Below are 21,197 nucleotides of genomic sequence, written 5' to 3'. Positions count from 1 at the left end.
GTCCAACCTTTTTTCATTTTCAATGAAAAATATCTTATTTCTGCAATTACAAAGATAATTCAATGAAAAATTAATTGAAAAAGAATATTCTTTTTGTTATAAATAAAATAAAATAAACAATTATTAGACAATTTTTATGAAACTATTAAAAAAATTAAAATCCAAATAAAAAAATAAAACTTATTGTAAAATATTGCTTTTTGAATAACAAACAGATGATAGCAAAAAAAAAATTTCTTGTAAATGGTTTATTTTTTTAGTGATATTTATTTTTTAAAAGATTAAAAAAAATTTTTTTAATTATTTCTTTTTGTTCAAATCAAGATAAACATTTTTTTAAAAAAATAATAAATCAATTATAGCAAATGCTTTTGTAAATTACATTGGCTGCTGCGATTTCATTCGACTCAGTATTTCAGCACCTTTCAGCATTTTATGCAAACTATTTGGAAAATTCTGACGATAGCCTGGTCTTTATTCTGTTTTAGTTACATTCTGTAAAAGCATGCATACCCAACCAAAAAAAAAAAAAAAAAAAAGATCTATAACCATTTCTGCATGGTATTTTTCATAAGGGCATGTTTTTGTTGATAGATTTAAAATTTTCAGGATTATTCTTTGATCGACAGATTCTTCCATTCCTCAAAGAAAATTGGATTGTTACTTCATCTTAATTAATAACTTTTGTTTCCATTTTTTATAATTTTAAATAAGTGCTTGTATGTTCAACATTTTAAAATAATACTCAACAAGTTAAACGAATCTCTTCAGTTTGTGCCATTAACAATAAAAATGCTATTTCAAGTGTGATCGTTAAAGACTCGTTATTTTTTAGTTATTTTTTTTTTTTTTTTTTTTAATGAATCAGGTGGTTCTATGGTTGGCATTGGTTTCTCAGATACTTTTCTAGTTGGAATTTCGAGAAAGATATTGAGTACTTACTGGAAGAATCACGTGAAGGTTGCCAACATTCTAAGTGTTTCCGTGGAATGAACTGGATTTGAATTTGGTACAACCATGTTGTCAATCCATGTTAACTATTTAGTCATCGCCACCTTTTTAAAAAAAAAAATTGTTTTTATTTCAAGGGAGTAACCACTTATCAAGACTCCAGTGTCACTTGATAAGGGTTAATGGATGTAAGATGGTAGTGTAGTAATCGTTGATGGTGTAGATTGAGTATAATTTGTATTATTTAAACGGATAGCTCAAGAAGAACTTGTTTACATTAGACTTGAAGGTTACGATTTTGTAATCGGCCGGTAAGCAAGCCAGTGGAGCAGTGTTTCACAGGTGAACAGTTCTAGAAAAGAAGCTTTGTTCATGGAATCTGCGTTTAGATTTAGGCACAGATGGTCGGTAAAGGAAATCTTTTATTGTGGTTGTAGCTAGTCGAGTATTTTTTGTGAAAGTTTGTCATAGATTGGAGCTCAGACGAGTACTTGCCATGAAAATAAAAATAGAGCAGAGACAGGCTCGCAACATCTCTTCTGTGGGGAAAGAGGTTGCATGGAAGAGAAAAAAGCATCACTTACTAGATTTCGAAGCCGGTTTTGAACTTTATCAAGGAAAGATCGGGGAAAAAAAAGAAGAGATAAGCAATAGTGTGAAGAAAATGCTATTTCAAACTTTATCATTACAAACTGAAGAAAATTTTTTTACATCACTGAAAAATCTCTTTAGACGCCTATTTGGCTTCATCACAATGGTGTTTTATTGTTCTGCTACATCAAATCCATCCATAGCCCTTGAGCCCCTGGAGGGGCACAGGCCATCTACACATTGTTTTTGTAGTGAGGAGTTTTTTTTACAGGGTGGAGGTGCTGGCACCACGCCGAACCTTCCCAGAAGGTATATACAGCATATGGTCACCCATCTGGTACTGGCCAGGCTCAACATTGCTTAACTTCGGTGATCTGGCGAGAACCGGTGTGTCAACGTGATTGTGCTGTATCGCTACATCAAATAAACGCACACAAAAATAATTGCATTTTTTTATTAATATATTTCATGATACAAAGAGGACGTCTTTATGCCCAGCCGTTCTTATTTAAAATTAAATAAAGAAAATTAAAATCCACAGAGTACGAAAAGTGGTTAAAAATTTTAGAAATATAACAAATGTTATCAAAGGAAAGATAAATTACTCTTCCACCTATCTGGTGGTACTGGATATGACCTTAAACTATATCCGATGGTGAGGCCCCAGCTTGCGGGCTTTGGGGAGTGTAGAGCCACCCTTTAACTGCCATTGTTCCCAGGTCCATTCTGACCCAGAGTGGTAGTACCAACTATGGGCTGAATAGAAAGTGACTTGAAAAAAATAAACATATATTCTATTAAAAACTTTTTCTTCAAAATCACTGGATTCGGCATTAAATAACCTAAAAAGGGTTGATATGCCGTAAAACAACCAACCAACCTATCTGAAGAAGTTTTTAGTGGTTTTACCCACTTTAAAACATTTAATCGGTTCAAAAATCATAGTGTTTATTGGAAATATTGTTAGAAACCCACCGTAGCATGAACTAATTTTCCAAACACCACATATTTAACAGTCAGCTCGGCGCCATTTATTTTTGTTTTTTTCTTATATATCGATAAACACAGTATAATTTTCGAATTGATTAAACATTTTAAAGTGAGTAGAACCACTAAAAACTTGTCCAGATTAGTAGAAGAGTAATTTATCTTGCCTTTGGTAACATTTATTTCTTATATAATTTTAATTTTTTGACCACTTTTTCATACGTCTGTGGATTGTGATACAAACCCAATGGGAAAAAAAAACAAAAAAAACATATTTGCGTAAGTTTTAACGAAAAATATTTTCTAAAATCGGAAACTAACAAAACTTCATCACCAGTTTCTTCTTGTTTAATGAAATTTAGTGAATTTTATGTTATTCAGCGAAATTTAATTTGGGGTGTGATTGAAGAAAAAAATTAAAATGTATTGCCCTCGCGACATTCACATTTGAACCCTTTTGTGTTTGGTACCTTTTTATTCGTTTCTTCCCAATAATTCTCTTGCCATTCCCTGTTCATTGTTCGATCAGGTTTTTATAAACAGATGGATGAAAAAGTTCACTGACACTTTGTCATTATTCTGGTTGACAAAATAAAATATTACAATGCTGTAAATAATATAACATTCACTTTATGCAGGTTGAAGCAACTTCTTCCAACGGAGAAAGTGTCAAGGGAATAATAAATTTATGAGCAGTCCCCAGCTGCGTGTATATCCTAGTTAGGTTTTTGCAGTTCTTGCGGAAATATGTTGACGTTCTCCTACATACAGCACCTGGTACTCCCAAATGGTCACCCATTTTAGCACTGCCCAGGATTAGTATTGCTTAACTTTGATGATTTAATGGAGTACTGTTACGTCAACATGATTATGCTTTATATAATGTCTTGAATATAAATGAAGGTAAATAAAAAAAAAATTGATTCTGTGTATTTAAAAAAAGAAAAATGATTATTTATTATGCAAGATTAAAAAAAATATTTTGATTTGAGTCTTATGTAAGTAATTAATGTTCATCTTATAAACAAAAAATATAATTAGTGAAAAATTATTTACTCCTCAGACCCCCCCCCCCAAACTTTTTACTTGTTTTTCCTTATGCATTTGGTTGTTTGGGTTTATGGTGGTGTGTTGCTCTTGTTTTTGTGTGTGGTGGTGTGTGCTTTTATTTTTTATTTTTTTTTTTATTTATTTTTTCCTTTATTGAGGGAGAGGGGGGTGTAAGCTTGTCAAAATATATTTTAGAGATAACTTTTTAACTTTTAATTTCTTATATATTAGTTTTTATTGGAATCCTTTGAAATGAATGACTTGTGTATTTATTTATTTGCAGATTGTTATCCTCATCTTTATAGTTTTTTTGTTTTTTTTGTTGTTGTTTCACCACATTTCGGCTAATTCATCCTCTGGCTTTCTTCACGTGATTAATCGGGACGGGATAGGAATGCTGAGTCTCTTAACTGTATTCCCAGTAATTACTGCCTTCCATAGTTGTTGTTGTCTCACCAAGTTTTTGACCCACTAAACCTCTGGCCTGGGGATACAGTTACGAGATTCAACATTCCTATCCCGTCGCGGTTAATCACCTGACGAAGGCCAGTTGGCTGAAACGTGGTGAAACGACAACTATTTTGATTTCTTGCAAAACAAACTATGTAAACAACCTGTAAGCTTGTGAGTAAAAGCGGAGACACCCGTGAGAGAAAATAATGCAAACCTTTGAGAGAATTCTAACACATTAACACAAATGACTACATTGCAGCTAGACAGGTTCTTACCATTCAGTTTCCCTTTATTTTTATATTTTTTTTATATAGCATTTTAAGTAAAGGGACAAAAAATAAACCTGATCTCTATAGAGTACTCTCAAAACTATAATTTTTGAAGCTCCTCAGCCGACTCAGGCTCACTCCGTTTGGATGTTCCAAGCTCTGTTGGTCATGAGCATCCATTGTTCTTCTGATTCTATTCTTGCGTCTTGTTTTCTCTGCAGGAATCTGAACTATGGCGGCAACTTGGGAAACTGAAGAAATCCAAGGGCGATCTGCTGCTAAGAATCACAGAATTGAAGAAACAAATACTGGATATTGAGACGCAAGAGAATGAAGCCATTCAAGAAGTAAGTACCAAAAAAAAATTTTTTTTTCTCTCTGTATTACAATATGTTGTGTTGTGATCCCAAAAAGATCCAGAAAAAAAGACACAGTTCTGTAATTAGTAGAAACAAAATATACTGAACAGAAAAGTAAATACAAATTAAGAGTGTGGGTATACGTCGGTCCGACTGCCAAATGCGCATAACTTGTGCTAACGCCGAAAGTCATGTTTTCTCATTATTTATAGTAAGTGGAAGAACTTATTATTATCCATAGGGTGGACACACCACAACAATTAGTATGTTGGTTCGTTTGTGACACATGATCAACACAGATTCAGCTGCAGAAAATATGCACTTTGATTGGGAGTATCAAGAACATGTCTTATTACCACAAAGGCAAAAAGCTTTCCTTCCTTCCTTCACACCCCTAATGTCAGGGGAAATTTTTCATGAATTAAAGGACTTCCAATCTGTGCAACATATTACAGCAGGACTGCTTCCCTGCAAGTTACAACATGGTCCTCTTCAAATCCAATGTCACCACATTCCTGTCATAAAAAGTCTACACACTTAATCAAGCTTCAGTCATTCCATTACTCATCTTCAATCACACTCTTAACCCTTATCCTCGAGTGGTCTCTGGGCCTTGATAAGTGGGTATGCCTATGTAAAAAAAAAAAAAAAAAAAATCATTCCATCTAATTTACCATTATCCTTGTCTGAAAATAGCTTCCTGACATAAATGCACCAAACATTGATGTTTTTTTTTCATTTTCCTTTTCAAAACTCAATCATGTTCTGCAAAACGAAAAACAATTTTCCTCTACAAATAAACCAAACCAAACATAAATAAACAAATAAAGAACTTGAAAAATAGAATCTTTTTTCACAAATTACTGGATTCAGCATTGAATAACCTAAAAGGGGTTGGTATGTTATAGACCAAAACAATTGAACAATTATTGGCATTGATGGGGTCGATATCATAAAACAAAACAACTAAACCACTATCCTTGAATGGTCTTTGGCCTTGATAAGTTTTATATATATCAGATTCAAAGATGGCGTAGCTAAAAGAAAACGCAATTGCCACTTCATTTTCGGATTTTGTAATCATACCCATGTTTCTTTATTTTCTTTTAAAGTTAATGAGTTCCTTTTTTTCTGATGGATTAAGGGCGAAATAAATTCAAAAAATAGCATAATAATTATATGAATGATTCTGCGCTATGAAACAGGTGCTGTAAAGAATTGAACATTTCAACATACGTAAAAATAAACGCTGATGGACAACCTCTTGAAATTTGGAATGTAGACATTTTTCATTTATTTGTATATGCTCTGTAGTTACATCGAGCTTCATAAATAAAAGGTAAAATACCTATAAAAGTGAAATTGTCTGTGTGTACATTTCCCTATCAAACTACTCTGTCAATTTTTAATCTACGGACTCGAGATTCTTTTTAATCGGTTTTCGGCCAGAAATTTGGCTGTTAAGGGGTCAACGTTCAACGATTTGACCTTTGAAAACTCTACCAAACTCCTCAGCCAATTTTGGGTCTAAACACTTGAATTTTTTTTATGTAGATTACTTGGACATGGATCAAACTTTTTAATTTTATTCGAGCCCAAAATAATATATGTTAAGGGATCAAAATTGGGGTCAAAGTTTAAAAAATTTTGACCTCTGCAGTCTCTGCAAAATTACTCAGCCAATTTTTGTTCTAAACATTTGAAATTTTATATAAAGTGTATTCAGACAAAGGACAAGCTTTTTAATCGGTTTTTGGCCGAAAATGTGGCTGCCAAAGGTAAAAAGATTTGATCTTTGCAGTCTCTAGCAAACTATTCAGCCAATTTTTGGTCTAAACATTTGAAATTTTATATAAAGGGTAATCATACATGCAGCAAGCTTTTTAATCAGTTTTTGGGTGAAAATTTGGCTGCCAAGAGGTGAAAGTTGAAAGAGTTGACCTTTGCAGACTCTACCAAACTCCTTTGCCAATTTTGGGCCTAAATACTAGAAATTTTAGATGTAGGTTACCTAGACATGAGCAAAAGTTTTAAATATATATATATATATATATATATATATATATATATATATATATATATATATATATCTGCGTATAAAGTTATGAACAGTACATAGGGCTCGAGTGAAGCTGGACTGAACTGCTAGTAATTGAATAAGCATATTTTCCCCATAAACCTATATATATATATATATATATATATAGTCGCAGACATAACAAGTAAGACAATTTACCTAATACAACTGAATAAATACATGTATATATAAAATATATGTATGTAGTTATTGATTTGTAAATCGCCACTTGTTCTCGTCTTCTCTTACCAACAATGACTATATTTCATTCCTCGCATTGTGACAGCCTTCTAAATCTCTACTACATATATATATATATATATATATATATATATATATATATATATATATATATATACTAGCAGTTCAACCCGTCTTTGCTCAGACCCTATGTACTGTTCATAACTTTGTGTATATAAATGACCTCCCTGATAGAATTGTCCCTGAGATGGGTATATTTGCTGATGACACCACACTCTAGAACAGGCATGAGAGGAAAACAAATATCTAAGGAAATAGCAGAAACGCTAGAGGATGACCTCTGATCTGTAGTGGAATAGGGACATAAATGCATGGTCACATTCAATGCTGCCATGACTAAGCTTGTTTTCTTCAATAATTACAAGAAACCTTCTCAACCACCAAGATACATTACCTGAAAAGCACTTCTTTTAAACTCCTCTGCCTAACGTTCACGGGGAACATAAATTGGAACAGATACATTGAGAGCATTTCCAGGGCTGCTGCGAGGAAGGTGGGCTCTCTATACCGTGCTAGAAAGTTACTTACGTCTGAAAGTATCCCGTACCGCTATAAGGCCACCATTCACCCATGTATGAAGTATTGTTGTCACATTTGGGCTGGCGCATCTGCTACTAGTCTCCCACTCCTGGACAGGGTTCAAAAGAAAGTCACCAACCTGAGAGGTCTTGAACTGTCATCTAAGCTTCAACCTCTATCCCACTGACAAAATGTTCCATCCCTCTGCCTGTTCTACAAGTATTATAATGGTGAATGCTCTGACGAACTACAAGCACTCGTACCCCCACAACGTAAATACCCTAGTCAAACACAAGCAGCAAAATCCCACCCCTACACAGTAGAGATCCCTAGATGTAAGAGAACTTTCTACTCCAATAGTTTCTTCCCCAGAACTGCTAGACTTTGGAACTTCCCTTCCAGGATTCTGCTTTCCCAACTGTACTGACATGCAGAAGTTCAAGTGTAATGTGAACAGCCATCTTGCTGCTCATCTCCCTACATAATATCCCTGCAACTTATGTCCTCGATAGTAGGCTCCTACGTCACAAAGTGGCAATGTGTATTGTTTGGGGTGAAAATGGAAAAAAAAAATTTTTTTAATTAAAAAAAATATCAGACGATGTGCCACAAATTGAAACCAAAGTCAAAAACTAAAAAGAAAACGTCACATTATGGTCTGGAAAAAAAAAATTTCATGTTTATGCCAATTATATGGGGCATGTCTATGTAATGAATTTTATTTTTATTTCCACCTGCATTTTGTTATTGATTGTGCCTGTTCTCGTTCCAGCTGGAAATGGAGCAAGCTTTGTTGGATGGAGAGCATAAGACTGAAATGACTGAGCTTCAACGAGAGCAGGAAATTATCAACCAGCTGAAACTGAAACATGAAGAGATTGTTGAAAAAGCGGCTCTGGAAAGAGAAAAGGTACTTCACACACACACACACACACACACACACACACACACACACACACACACATATATATATAATTTTTTTTATATTTTATTTTCTCAATTATTTTTATTGTGATGGTCGCTTAGCTGGAGTTTTCAGACGCGTCTTTGCAAAACTGATGGCTTTCCACATTATCATTGCATTTATTCGTTTTTATTTTTTTACCATCTTTCATCTGCAGCCATGTGTTTGAATTGTGTTTTAATTTCTTATTTATCAAGCTTTCGTTGTTGTGCAAACAATTGCTTATCAACGTTTTTTTTTTTTTTTTTTTTTTTTTTTTTTTGTTATTCTCTTGTTCTTATATCGGTAAAACGAGAACAATATCATCAAATGCCCCCCCCCTCTCCCCAGAAGACAATATCACAATGGTTGATCGTTTATGTTTATTTGCCTTCTCAAAAGCAGTTCAGCACAAGGTCAGGTGGAGGGGGTGGTGTTGAAAAGCAAGCGCACTAGTGGAAATGCACTATTGCCTACAAAAAATGCTTGAGCAGCCCCATTATCAGTCCTCACAGTGAGAGCATATAAGATGATTAGCAGTTAACTAAACTCTTTTTAAGAGACGATACAGCCTATGATGGTGGACTTTTTAGAACAGCTTGACAGAAGTTAAGTCACCAACTCAAAAGATGGCTCAAACTCTGTCAGACTGACTGAACAAAACTTGGTTTCCATAAAAATTAGAGAGGAGAAATGACAGAAGTCAGTTTTCTCTAATATCATTGGAAAATATATGTATGTATTTTCCTAATACAGTTATAAAAGCTCCCTCTATAGGTGAAACAGTTGACTGTACTGTCAAGACTTGGTAGGGTTACTTGTCGAAAAGAATGATAACTCCAAAATAAGACCAGTCCTTCTCACTTTCCTCCTATATGGGCATTGCTTCTAATCTTACAATATTAATTGCTACTGGACTTAAGCATTGCTGGATCAAGAGGAGTGCAGTTGGAGATTGGGTAATCCTTTTTTCACAATAAGCATCTAAATAGTGCCTGTACCCTTTCAGAGGATATCCATTGTTTCTAATAACAGAAAGAGACCAACGACAACTGTATAGAAATTTAATGGATGATGAAATCAATTACATCTAAATTCTTTCTCCTCTTCCCTCTGGAATGTAAGATATATACCAATAAATATGGGTGGCTCACTTAAAAATATCCCATGCTGAATATATTGCTCTGATTCGTTTTTTTGTTTATTTTTTTTTGTTTCATCCAATATGTATGCGAGTGATCCCAAACAAGTACACAATGAAGGAATTACTTCCACTGCCTTATTCTTCTATTTAACTAGTATTCGGATTACTTTTAATTCCATGGAGGTAGATTGTCCTCATTCTGTCAGTCATTTCGGGATAGGGGTCTTAAATAATTGTAGTGAGGATTGAACCTTCAATCTCCAGAAGACTGTAACTTGAAACTAATTGTTACTCAATGCTTTTATCCGTTACTTCATGAGTCCGCATGGACGATGGCATGAATATTGCGAGCTTTAAGCCGAATCTTGTTTTAGATGCGTAGTGCTGTTGCTTATTATTAAAATAAATGCGAATCCACGTGTTTAGCCATAAAAATGCTATTTCTAAAAATTCTAGCGAGTGATGTCCTCTCCTTTGCAGAAGAAACATTGCTTTTTCTACTCTATCAGTATTTCCATAGTAGGTGCTCGACTGAGCTCCAATTTATAATTTCCCCCTGTTGGACATGCACAACAAAAACTCGACTAGCTACAACCACTGTAAATAATTCTCCTTTCTTCCTCTATGTACCTAAAACTGAACAGAACCTCCATGAGCAAAGTTTATTTCCAAATAACTCTGTCCTTGGAACACAATACCATGGTTCTGCTTCTCAGTTAATTACAACATTGCCATCTTCGAGTTCTAAGTTTATAAGTTCTTGTGCTGTCTTCTTAACCCTGCATTAGCCCTATAAGGTATTTTGTCACACCAATTTTGCTAAAGTGCTCATAATTCCTAGTTGGCAACTTGTTTTTTTTTTTTCCTCCCTCCCAATACTGCACCATTTGTATCTCCGTTGTATCTCAATTTTCATTGGAGGTAGATGTCACTCTGTCCTTCTGATGTGTCCAGTCATCCTAGCTGACTAATGTAGGTATGATTTTATGATTTATATATTTTTGTATTTTTCCAGTGGGAATAAAAATTTGTAGATATAAGCACATATTATGTATCATTAGGTTATTCTGTAATATTTAATATGAAATTAATGTTTTGGTATTTTCTTTATCATAAGTTTTGATGGGATTATTTTATTTACAATTTATTACTCTTTCAGTCTTGTAACTATGAGCTTAGCTAATGTAATATTTTAATTTTTCTTTAGTTTTATAATTTACTAGCATGGGTGCCCGGCGTTGCCCGGGTGTTTGGAGGTGTGTGTTGAGCAAAAAAAAAAAGTGGTAGTAGGAAGGCAGGCTCGAACCTGTACCAAAAAGGAGGAAAAGAATGTGAAAAAAAAACGTGACATCTTTGCTGTTATGGCCACCACCAAACCGGAAGTGACATAGGTTTAAAATAAGGCTAGACGATTGAAAAGAGTGGATGACTTTCGAAAATATCAGTGAAAAAATCGACCCCTACCTGTAGAAAAGTGCCCAGTTGAGGGTGAAGAAATAATGTTTTTAGCCAATTTTTCGGTATTTGTCGTCTGAAGGGTCGAGCTTCAAAACGATACTGATCTTGTGAAAATCCATCGCCTCTGTCAAAAGTTTTAGGCAGACATGTAAACATACATACATACATACATACATTTATATATTAGTAGCTCAAATTTTTTACCCAAACTGATTAAAAAGCTTGCCTTATCTCTGAATACCCTTTATGTAAAATTTCAGATGTTTAGACCAGAAATTGTCTGAGTAATTTGGTAAAGACCGCAAAGGTCAATTTTTTTAAAAACTTTGACCCCTATAATGACCCCTTAAAAGTTATTGTTTTGGGCTCAAATCAAGTTTATTAAGTTAGAACCATGTCCAAGGAACCTATATCTAAAATTTATTTCAATTGTTTATACTCAACATTGGCAGAGGAGTTTGGTAGAGTTCTCAAAGGTCAAATTGTTGAACGTTGACCCCTTAACAGCCAAATTTCTGGCTGAAAACGAATTACAAAGATTTTTTCAAATCTCACTACCCTGTATATCAAATTTCGAGTCTATAGACTGAAAATTGACAGAGTTATTGTGTAGAGAAATGTACACAGACAGACACTTTCACTTTTATAGATATATAGATTTTATTTTATTATTTTATATTAATATCAACGAGATACAAGTGATTCAGACTGTTCAACAAAGGCTGTAGATGAATCCTGAACCAGCAGGATAACTATATTTTACAAAATGACGCTATAAACATTTTTGTATTAGGGTGTATAAACACCCATTGGCCTAACCATGTTTGGAACGCCCACATAACTAACGCAGTTAAATTAATCAAATTTTGCCTCGTTTTCAACCATCGTCTCCAATCTTACTATCCATGGCATATTCATCAATTTTTATTCTCGAGTGGCCTTTGGGCCTTGATGAGCGGTGACTCATCTATATATATATATATATATATATATATATATATATAAAAGCGAAAATGTATGTATATATGTACACTTCTCCTCGATGTCCACAAAAGGCTTCTTTCAGAGAAGCGCTCGCTCGCTTCGCAACTTCTTAAAACTTTTTATATCATCTATAAATTGTAATATCTCACATTTAACCACGGAGCTCGCCTGTCTATTTAATTTTATTGACTTTCAAACGTTAATTATTCCACATTTCCCGCATCGGCACGCGTTACATTCGGTTTTCGGTATAAACAAAAAGCGAAATTCGACTCTAAAATCAGGCTCAGAGCCAGTGGTCTCTGTTCAATGTCGACTTGGTCATATCAGACGGTAGCTTTCATTTCGAGACGAGGGAGCGGATTTTTAAAAACAAACAATTGACCTCATTAAAAACGATCCCGCACAAAATGCTAACTGCTGAATACCTATCGCCGTCACGTCAATCAAAAACGCGCACCTGTTTTTTTTTGTTTTTTTTTCACACTTTACTATTTTCCAACTGCGCGTCGTCAAGGCTTCGTTTTTTTTGTTTTTTTTTTCACGGGCACCTGTTTTTTTTCTCGGGTTTTTTTCACACACACCTACAAACACCCGGGCAACGCCGGGTACCCCTCGCTAGTTAATACTTAAAACAAAGCATGATAGATTGATCAACAAGAATGATTTGTGGCTACATTTAAAGAGATCATAACTTAGGAGAGAAATGGAACGATGGACAGAACGTATTATGGAGATGCTTTGACTCCTCTAAAAACAAATCAAACAATAAACCAAGGAGCTGCATTTTAGTAATTATCTCCCTTTGTTTTATGCCCATTTTTCATGCTTATTTTAAATGGAGTCATTTACTTTGGTAAATACTGAAGGACATTTATATTTCGCCCAAGGAGTTTCAGACAGTCGGTATTTTGTGGCTCTTGGCTAACACAAATATCCAGCAGAAAAACAGTTGCTGGTGAACAATGTTTCACATTCCATTTTGTGAATCTAATTAAATGCGTATTTGTCTTGGCACCTTTGTTTTTATAGTCTGTCCTTCACAGTTCTTCTGGCATAACCATTTTCCAATTCACTTATCTTCAGATTGTCTTGGTTTTATTGACATTTAGAAAAACAAATTCTTTTCTTCTGGCCAAATATTTACTTTCAATAAAGAACTAACAATCATATTTTGCCTACTGTGTTGTGACTAAATGGAATGGTTACAAATATTATTTCAAGGAAGGCTAAATGATGTTTTAAAGATATATAAATTCCTAAAGAAATCTCACAAAGAATTGGATTTTTAACATCTACTCAATCTGCAAATTTATGGTCAAAGCAGATTTCGAAAACTAAATCTGTTAATATTTTTTTGATAATAGACGAATATATTTTCTAAGTTTTGATATAAAAAAATATTGAAATCTTTTTATTTTTTTTTTGTTTCATTAGTTTGTCCAAAAAATTTTTTGTCATTTTTGGATAAAACTGGGGTTTAGTTTTAGTTTTATTCTCTGAATACTATTTTCAGTGTCTCCTAATAATCTCTTTCTGTCTGTCTGTTTCTCTCTCTCCCAATGCGCCCTCTTTCTCTCTCACTATATATATATATATGTATATGTATAATGTGAATCTGTCTGTGTACATTTCCCTACGCAATAACTCTTTCAATTTTTAGTCTACAGACTCAAACTTTGATATACAGGGTACTGAGTTTTGGGAAAATCTATGCGATCAGTTTTCGGCCAGAGATTTGACTGTTAAAGGGTCAAAGTTCAACGATTTGACTTTTGAGAACTCTACCAAACTCCTCCAACAATTTTGGGTAAAATAACTTAATAACTCAAGTTGAGCACAAAACAATAAATTTTAATACGGGTTAAAAATTAACCGTTTTTTTTTTTTTTTTTTTTTTTTTTTTTTTTTTTTGCTCAGCATACACATCCAAACACCCGGGCAACGTTAGTGTGTATATAATATATATATATATATATATATATATATATATATATATATATATAAAGCGCTCTTTCTTTCTCTCTGATGTGCTCTTTCTCTCTTTCTAGATTCACTTTCTTTTTCTCTGTCTCTCTAGATGCGCTCTTTCTTTCTCTCTCTCTAGATGCGCTCTTTCTTTCTCTCTCTCTAGATGCGCTCTTTCTTTCTCTCTCTCTAGATGCGCTCTTTCTTTCTCTCTCTCTAGATGCGCTCTTTCTTTCTCTCTTTCTAGATGCGCTCTTTCTTTCTCTTTCTCTAGATGCGCTCTTTCTTTCTCTTTCTCTAGATGCGCTCTTTCTTTCTCTCTCTCTAGATGCGCTCTTTCTTTCTCTCTCTCTAGATGCGCTCTTTCTTTCTCTCTCTCTAGATGCGATCTTTCTTTCTCTCTCTCTAGATGCGCTCTTTCTTTCTCTCTCTCTAGATGCGCTCTTTCTTTCTCTCTCTCTAGATGCGCTCTTTCTTTCTCTCTCTCTAGATGCGCTCTTTCTTTCTCTCTCTCTAGATGCGCTCTTTCTTTCTCTCTCTCTAGATGCGCTCTTTCTTTCTCTCTCTCTAGATGCGCTCTTTCTTTCTCTCTCTCTAGATGCGCTCTTTCTTTCTCTCTCTCTAGATGCGCTCTTTCTTTCTCTCTCTCTAGATGCGCTTTTTCTTCCTCTCTCTCTAGATGCGCTCTTTCTTCCTCTCTCTCTAGATGCGCTCTTTCTTCCTCTCTCTCTAGATGCGCTCTTTCTACCTCTCTCTCTAGATGCGCTCTTTCTACCTCTCTCTCTAGATGCGCTCTTTCTACCTCTCTCTCTAGATGCGCTCTTTCTTCCTCTCTCTCTAGATGCGCTCTTTCTTCCTCTCTCTCTAGATGCGCTCTTTCTTCCTCTCTCTCTAGATGCGCTCTTTCTTCCTCTCTCTCTAGATGCGCTCTTTCTTCCTCTCTCTCTAGATGCGCTCTTTCTTCCTCTCTCTCTTGATGCGCTCTTTCTTCCTCTCTCTCTAGATGCGCTCTTTCTTCCTCTCTCTCTAGATGCGCTCTTTCTTCCTCTCTCTCTAGATGCGCTCTTTCTTCCTCTCTCTCTAGATGCGCTCTTTCTTCCTCTCTCTCTAGATGCGCTCTTTCTTCCTCTCTCTCTAGATGCGCTCTTTCTTCCTCTCTCTCTAGATGCGCTCTTTCTTCCTCTCTCTCTAGATGCGCTCTTTCTTCCTCTCTCTCTAGATGCGCTCTTTCTTCCTCTCTCTCTAGATGCGCTCTTTCTTCCTCTCTCTCTAGATGCGCTCTTTCTTCCTCTCTCTCTAGATGCGCTCTTTCTTCCTCTCTCTCTAGATGCGCTCTTTCTTTCTCTCTCTCTAGATGCGCTCTTTCTTTCTCTCTCTCTAGATGCGCTCTTTCTTTCTCTCTCTCTAGATGCGCTCTTTCTTTCTCTCTCTCTAGATGCGCTCTTTCTTTCTCTCTCTCTAGATGCGCTCTTTCTTTCTCTCTCTCTAGATGCGCTCTTTCTTTCTCTCTCTCTAGATGCGCTTTTTCTTCCTCTCTCTCTAGATGCGCTCTTTCTTCCTCTCTCTCTAGATGCGCTCTTTCTTCCTCTCTCTCTAGATGCGCTCTTTCTACCTCTCTCTCTAGATGCGCTCTTTCTACCTCTCTCTCTAGATGCGCTCTTTCTACCTCTCTCTCTAGATGCGCTCTTTCTTCCTCTCTCTCTAGATGCGCTCTTTCTTCCTCTCTCTCTAGATGCGCTCTTTCTTCCTCTCTCTCTAGATGCGCTCTTTCTTCCTCTCTCTCTAGATGCGCTCTTTCTTCCTCTCTCTCTAGATGCGCTCTTTCTTCCTCTCTCTCTTGATGCGCTCTTTCTTCCTCTCTCTCTAGATGCGCTCTTTCTTCCTCTCTCTCTAGATGCGCTCTTTCTTTCTCTCTCTCTCTCTCTCTCTCTCTCTCTCTCTCTCTCTCTCTAGATGCGCTCTTTCTTCCTCTCTCTCTAGATGCGCTCTTTCTTCCTCTCTCTCTAGATGCGCTCTTTCTTCCTCTCCCTCTAGATGCGCTCTTTCTTCCTCTCTCTCTAGATGCGCTCTTTCTTCCTCTCTCTCTAGATGCGCTCTTTCTTCCTCTCTCTCTAGATGCGCTCTTTCTTCCTCTCTCTCTAGATGCGCTCTTTCTTCCTCTCTCTCTAGATGCGCTCTTTCTTCCTCTCTCTCTAGATGCGCTCTTTCTTCCTCTCTCTCTAGATGCGCTCTTTCTTCCTCTCTCTCTAGATGCGCTCTTTCTTCCTGTCTCTCTAGATGCGCTCTTTCTTCCTGTCTCTCTAGATGCGCTCTTTCTTCCTCTCTCTCTAGATGCGCTCTTTCTTCCTCTCTCTCTAGATGCGCTCTTTCTTCCTCTCTCTCTAGATGCGCTCTTTCTTCCTCTCTCTCTAGATGCGCTCTTTCTTTCTCTCTTTCTAGATGCGCTCTTTCTTTCTCTCTTTCTAGATGCGCTCTTTCTTCCTCTCTCTCTAGATGCGCTCTTTCTTTCTCTCTCTCTCTCTAGATGCGCTCTTTCTTCCTCTCTCTCTAGATGCGCTCTTTCTTCCTCTCTCTCTAGATGCGCTCTTTCTTCCTCTCTCTCTAGATGCGCTCTTTCTTCCTCTCTCTCTAGATGCGCTCTTTCTTCCTCTCTCTCTAGATGCGCTCTTTCTTCCTCTCTCTCTAGATGCGCTCTTTCTTCCTCTCTCTCTAGATGCGCTCTTTCTTCCTCTCTCTCTAGATGCGCTCTTTCTTCCTCTCTCTCTAGATGCGCTCTTTCTTCCTCTCTCTCTCTAGATGCGCTCTTTCTTCCTCTCTCTCTAGATGCGCTCTTTCTTCCTCTCTCTCTAGATGCGCTCTTTCTTCCTCTCTCTCTAGATGCGCTCTTTCTTCCTCTCTCTCTAGATGCGCTCTTTCTTCCTCTCTCTCTCTAGATGCGCTCTTTCTTCCTCTCTCTCTCTCTAGATGCGCTCTTTCTTCCTCTCTCTCTCTAGATGCGCTCTCTCTTCCTCTCTCTCTAGATGCGCTCTCTCTTCCTCTCTCTCTAGATGCGCTCTTTCTTCCTCTCTCTCTAGATGCGCTCTTTCTTCCTCTCTCTCTAGATGCGCTCTTTCTTCCTCTCTCTTTCTAGATGCGCTCTTTCTTTCTCTCTTTCTAGATGCGCTCTTTCTTTCTCTCTTTCTAGATGCGCTCTTTCTTCCTCTCTCTCTCTAGATGCGCTCTTTCTTCCTCTCTCTCTCTAGATGCGCTCTTTCTCTCTCTCTCTCTCTCTCTCTCTCTCTCTCTCTCTCTCTCTCTCTAGATGCGCTCTTTCTTTCTCTCTCTGTCTCTCTCTAGATGCGCTCTTTCTTTCTCTCCCTCTCTAGATGCGCTCTTTCTTTCTCTCTCTCTCTCTAGATGCGCTCTTTCTTTCTCTCTCTCTCTCTAGATGCGCTCTTTCTTTTTTTCTCTCTCTCTCTCTCTCTCTCTCTCTCTCTCTCTAGATGCGCTCTTTCTTTCTCTCTCTCTCTCTTTCTAGATGCGCTTCTTCTTTCTCTCTCTCTCTCTCTCTCTCTCTCTCTAGATGCGCTCTTTCTTTCTTTCTCTCTCTCTCTCTCTCTAGATGCGCTCTTTCTTTCTCTCTCTCTCTCTCTCTCTCTCTCTCTCTCTCTCTAGATGCGCTCTTTCTTTCTCTCTCGATGCGCTCTTTCTTTCTCTCTCTCTCTCTCTCTCTAGATGCGCTCTTTCTTTCTCTCTCTCTCTCTCTCTCTAGATGCGCTCTTTCTTTCTCTCTCTCTCTCTAGATGCGCTCTCTCTCTAGATGCGCTCTTTCTTTTTTTCTCTCTCTCTCTCTAGATGCGCTCTTTCTTTCTCTCTCTCTCTCTCTAGATGCGCTCTTTCTTTCTCTCTTTCTCTCTCTCTAGATGCGCTCTTTCCTTCTCTCTCTCTCTAGATGCGCTCTTTCTTTCTCTCTCCCTCTCTCTCTCTCTCTCTCTAGATGCATTCTTTCTCTTTCTCTCTCTCTGAGATGCATTCTTTCTCTCCCTCTAGATGCGTTCTTTCTCTCTCCCTCTAGATGCGTTCTTTCTCTCTCTCTCTCTCCCTCTAGATGCGTTCTTTCTCTCTCTCTCTCTCTCTCTCCCTCTAGATGCGTTTTTTTCTCTCTCTCTCTCTCTCCCTCTAGATGTGTTTTCTCTTTCCCTCTCCCTCTAGATGCGTTCTTTCTCTCTCTCTCCCTTCTCTCTCTCTAGATGCGTTCTTTCTCTCTATATACGTTCGCTCTCTTTCTCTCCCTCTAGATGCGGTCTTTCTCTCTCCCTCTAGATGCGTTCTTTCTCTCTCTCTCCCTCTAGATGCGTTCTCTTTCTCTCTCTAGATGCGTTCTCACTCTCTCTCTCCCTCTAGATGCGTTCTCTCTCTCCCTCTAGATGCGTTCTTTCTCTCCCTCTAGATGCGTTCTCTCTCTCCCTCTAGATGCGTTCTCTCTCTCTCTCTAGATGCGTTCTCTCTCTCTCTCTCTCTAGATGCGTTCTCTCTCTCTCTCTCTAGATGCGTTCTCTCTCTCTCTAGATACGTTATTTCTCTCTCTCTCTCTAGATGCGTTCTTTCTCTCTCTCTCTAGATGCGTTCTTTCTCTCTCTCTCTCTCTCTAGATGCGGTCTCTCTCTCTCTCTCTCTAGATGCGTTCTTAGAACGCATCTAGAGAGAGAGAGAAAGAACGCATCTAGATGCGTTCTCTCTCTCCCTCTCTCTTTTTCTAGATGCGTTCTTTCTCTCTCTCTCTCTCTCTCTCTCTAGATGCGTTCTTTCTCTCTCTCTCTCTCTCTCTCTCTCTCTCTCTCTCTCTCTCTAGATGTGTTCTTTCTCTCTCTCTCTCTCTCTCTCTCTCTAGATGCGCTCTTTCTCTCTCTCTCTCTCTCTCTAGATGCGTTCTTTCTCTCTCTCTCTCTCTCTCTAGATGCGTTCTTTCTCTCTCTCTCTCTCTAGATGCGTTCTTTCTCTCTCTCTCTCTCTAGATGCGTTCTTTTTCTCTCTCTCTCTCTCTCTCTCTCTCTCTCTCTCTCTAGATGCGTTCTTTCTCTTTCTCTCTCTCTCTAGATGCGTTCTTTCTCTTTCTCTCTCTCTCTAGATGCGTTCTTTCTCTTTCTCTCTCTCTCTAGATGCGTTCTTTCTCTTTCTCTCTCTCTCTAGATGCGTTCTTTCTCTCTCTCTCTCTCTCTCTCTCTCTCTCTCTCTCTCTCTCTCTCTCTCTAGATGCGTTCTTTCTCTCTCTCTCTCTAGATGCGTTCTTTCTCTCTCTCTCTCTAGATGCGTTCTTTCTCTCTCTCTCTCTAGATGCGTTCTTTCTCTCTCTCTCTCTAGATGCGTTCTTTCTCTCTCTCTCTCTAGATGCGTTCTTTCTCTCTCTCTCTCGATGCGTTCTTTCTCTCTCTCTCTCTCGATGCGTTCTTTCTCTCTCTCTCTCTCTCTCTCTCTCTCTCTAGTTGCGTTCTTTCTCTCTCTCTCTCTCTCTCTAGTTGCGTTCTTTCTCTCTCTCTCTCTATCTCTTGATGCGTTATTTCTCTCTCTATCTCTTGATGCGTTCTTTCTCTCTCTATGCGCTCTTTCGTTCTTTCTCTCTCTATGCGCTCTTTCGTTCTCTCTCTCTCTATGCGCTCTTTCGTTCTCTCTCTTTCTCTATGCGCTCTTTCGTTCTCTCTCTCTCTCTATGCGCTCTTTCGTTCTCTCTCTCTCTATGCGCTCTTTCGTTCTCTCTCTCTCTATGCGCTCTTTCGTTCTCTCTCTCTATGCGCTCTTTCGTTCTCTCTCTCTCTATCGTTCTCTCTCTCTCTCTCTCTATGCGCTCTTTCGTTCTCTCTCTCTCTCTCTATCGTTCTCTCTCTCTCTATGCGCTCTTTCGTTCTCTCTCTCTCTATGCGCTCTTTCATTCTCTCTCTCTCTATGCGCTCTTTCGTTCTCTCTCTCTCTATGCGCTCTTTCGTTCTCTCTCTCTCTATGCGCTCTTTCGTTCTCTCTCTCTCTATGCGCTCTTTCGTTCTCTCTCTCTCTCTATGCGCTCTTTCGTTCTCTCTCTCTCTCTATGCGCTCTTTCATTCTCTCTCTCTCTCTATGCGCTCTTTCGTTCTCTCTCTCTCTATGCGCTCTTTCGTTCTCTCTCTCTCTATGCGCTCTTTCGTTCTCTCTCTCTATGCGCTCTTTCGTTCTCTCTCTCTCTCTCTCTCTATGCGCTCTTTCGTTCTCTCTCTCTCTCTATGCGCTCTTTCGTTCTCTCTCTCTCTCTATGCGCTCTTTCGTTCTCTCTCTCTCTATGCGCTCTTTCGTTCTCTCTCTCTCTATGCGCTCTTTCGTTCTCTCTCTCTCTATGCGCTCTTTCGTTCTCTCTCTCTCTCTATGCGCTCTTTCGTTCTCTCTCTCTCTCTATGCGCTCTTTCGTTCTCTCTCTCTCTATGCGCTCTTTCGTTCTCTCTCTCTCTATGCGCTCTTTCGTTCTCTCTCTCTCTATGCGCTCTTTCGTTCTCTCTCTCTCTCTCTCTCTATGCGCTCTTTCGTTCTCTCTCTCTCTCTCTCTCTATGCGCTCTTTCGTTCTCTCTCTCTCTATGCGCTCTTTCGTTCTCTCTCTCTCTATGCGCTCTTTCGTTCTCTCTCTCTCTCTCTATCGTTCTCTCTCTCTCTATGCGCTCTTTCGTTCTCTCTCTCTCTATGCGCTCTTTCGTTCTCTCTCTCTCTATGCGCTCTTTCGTTCTCTCTCTCTCTATGCGCTCTTTCGTTCTCTCTCTCTCTATGCGCTCTTTCGTTCTCTCTCTCTCTATGCGCTCTTTCGTTCTCTCTCTCTCTCTATGCGCTCTTTCGTTCTCTCTCTCTCTATGCGCTCTTTCGTTCTCTCTCTCTCTATGCGCTCTTTCGTTCTCTCTCTCTCTATGCGCTCTTTCGTTCTCTCTCTCTCTATGCGCTCTTTCGTTCTCTCTCTCTCTCTCTCTCTATGCGCTCTTTCGTTCTCTCTCTCTCTCTCTCTCTATGCGCTCTTTCGTTCTCTCTCTCTCTCTCTCTATGCGCTCTTTCGTTCTCTCTCTCTCTCTCTATGCGCTCTTTCGTTCTCTCTCTCTCTCTCTCTATGCGCTCTTTCGTTCTCTCTCTCTCTCTCTCTATGCGCTCTTTCGTTCTCTCTCTCTCTCTCTCTCTTTCTCTCTTTCTCTCTCTCTTTCT

The 21,197-nt window shown here is 38.1% G+C and overlaps 1 protein-coding gene across 18 annotated transcripts in view; it reads left to right on the top strand.

Moving 5' to 3' along the window:
• Window positions 1-21,197, top strand: part of LOC145248835 (pleckstrin homology-like domain family B member 2) — an 839,292-nt gene that overhangs the window by 657,326 nt on the left and 160,769 nt on the right. For all 18 annotated transcript variants that reach the window (XM_080110546.1, XM_080110540.1, XM_080110537.1 and 15 more), the window contains 2 exons: window positions 4,523-4,648; window positions 8,290-8,427. In XM_080110546.1, coding sequence (XP_079966672.1) covers window positions 4,523-4,648; window positions 8,290-8,427 — 264 coding nt within the window. The remainder of the gene's footprint in view (window positions 1-4,522; window positions 4,649-8,289; window positions 8,428-21,197) is intronic.

The sequence above is a fragment of the Euprymna scolopes genome, chromosome 27 (genome assembly GCF_053919585.1).
Source record: "Euprymna scolopes isolate OS-2025 chromosome 27, ASM5391958v1, whole genome shotgun sequence".
Taxonomy (NCBI): Eukaryota; Metazoa; Mollusca; class Cephalopoda; order Sepiida; family Sepiolidae; genus Euprymna; species Euprymna scolopes.
Note: the sequence above shows the minus strand (reverse complement) of the source record. Positions and strands in the feature narration are given on the sequence as shown.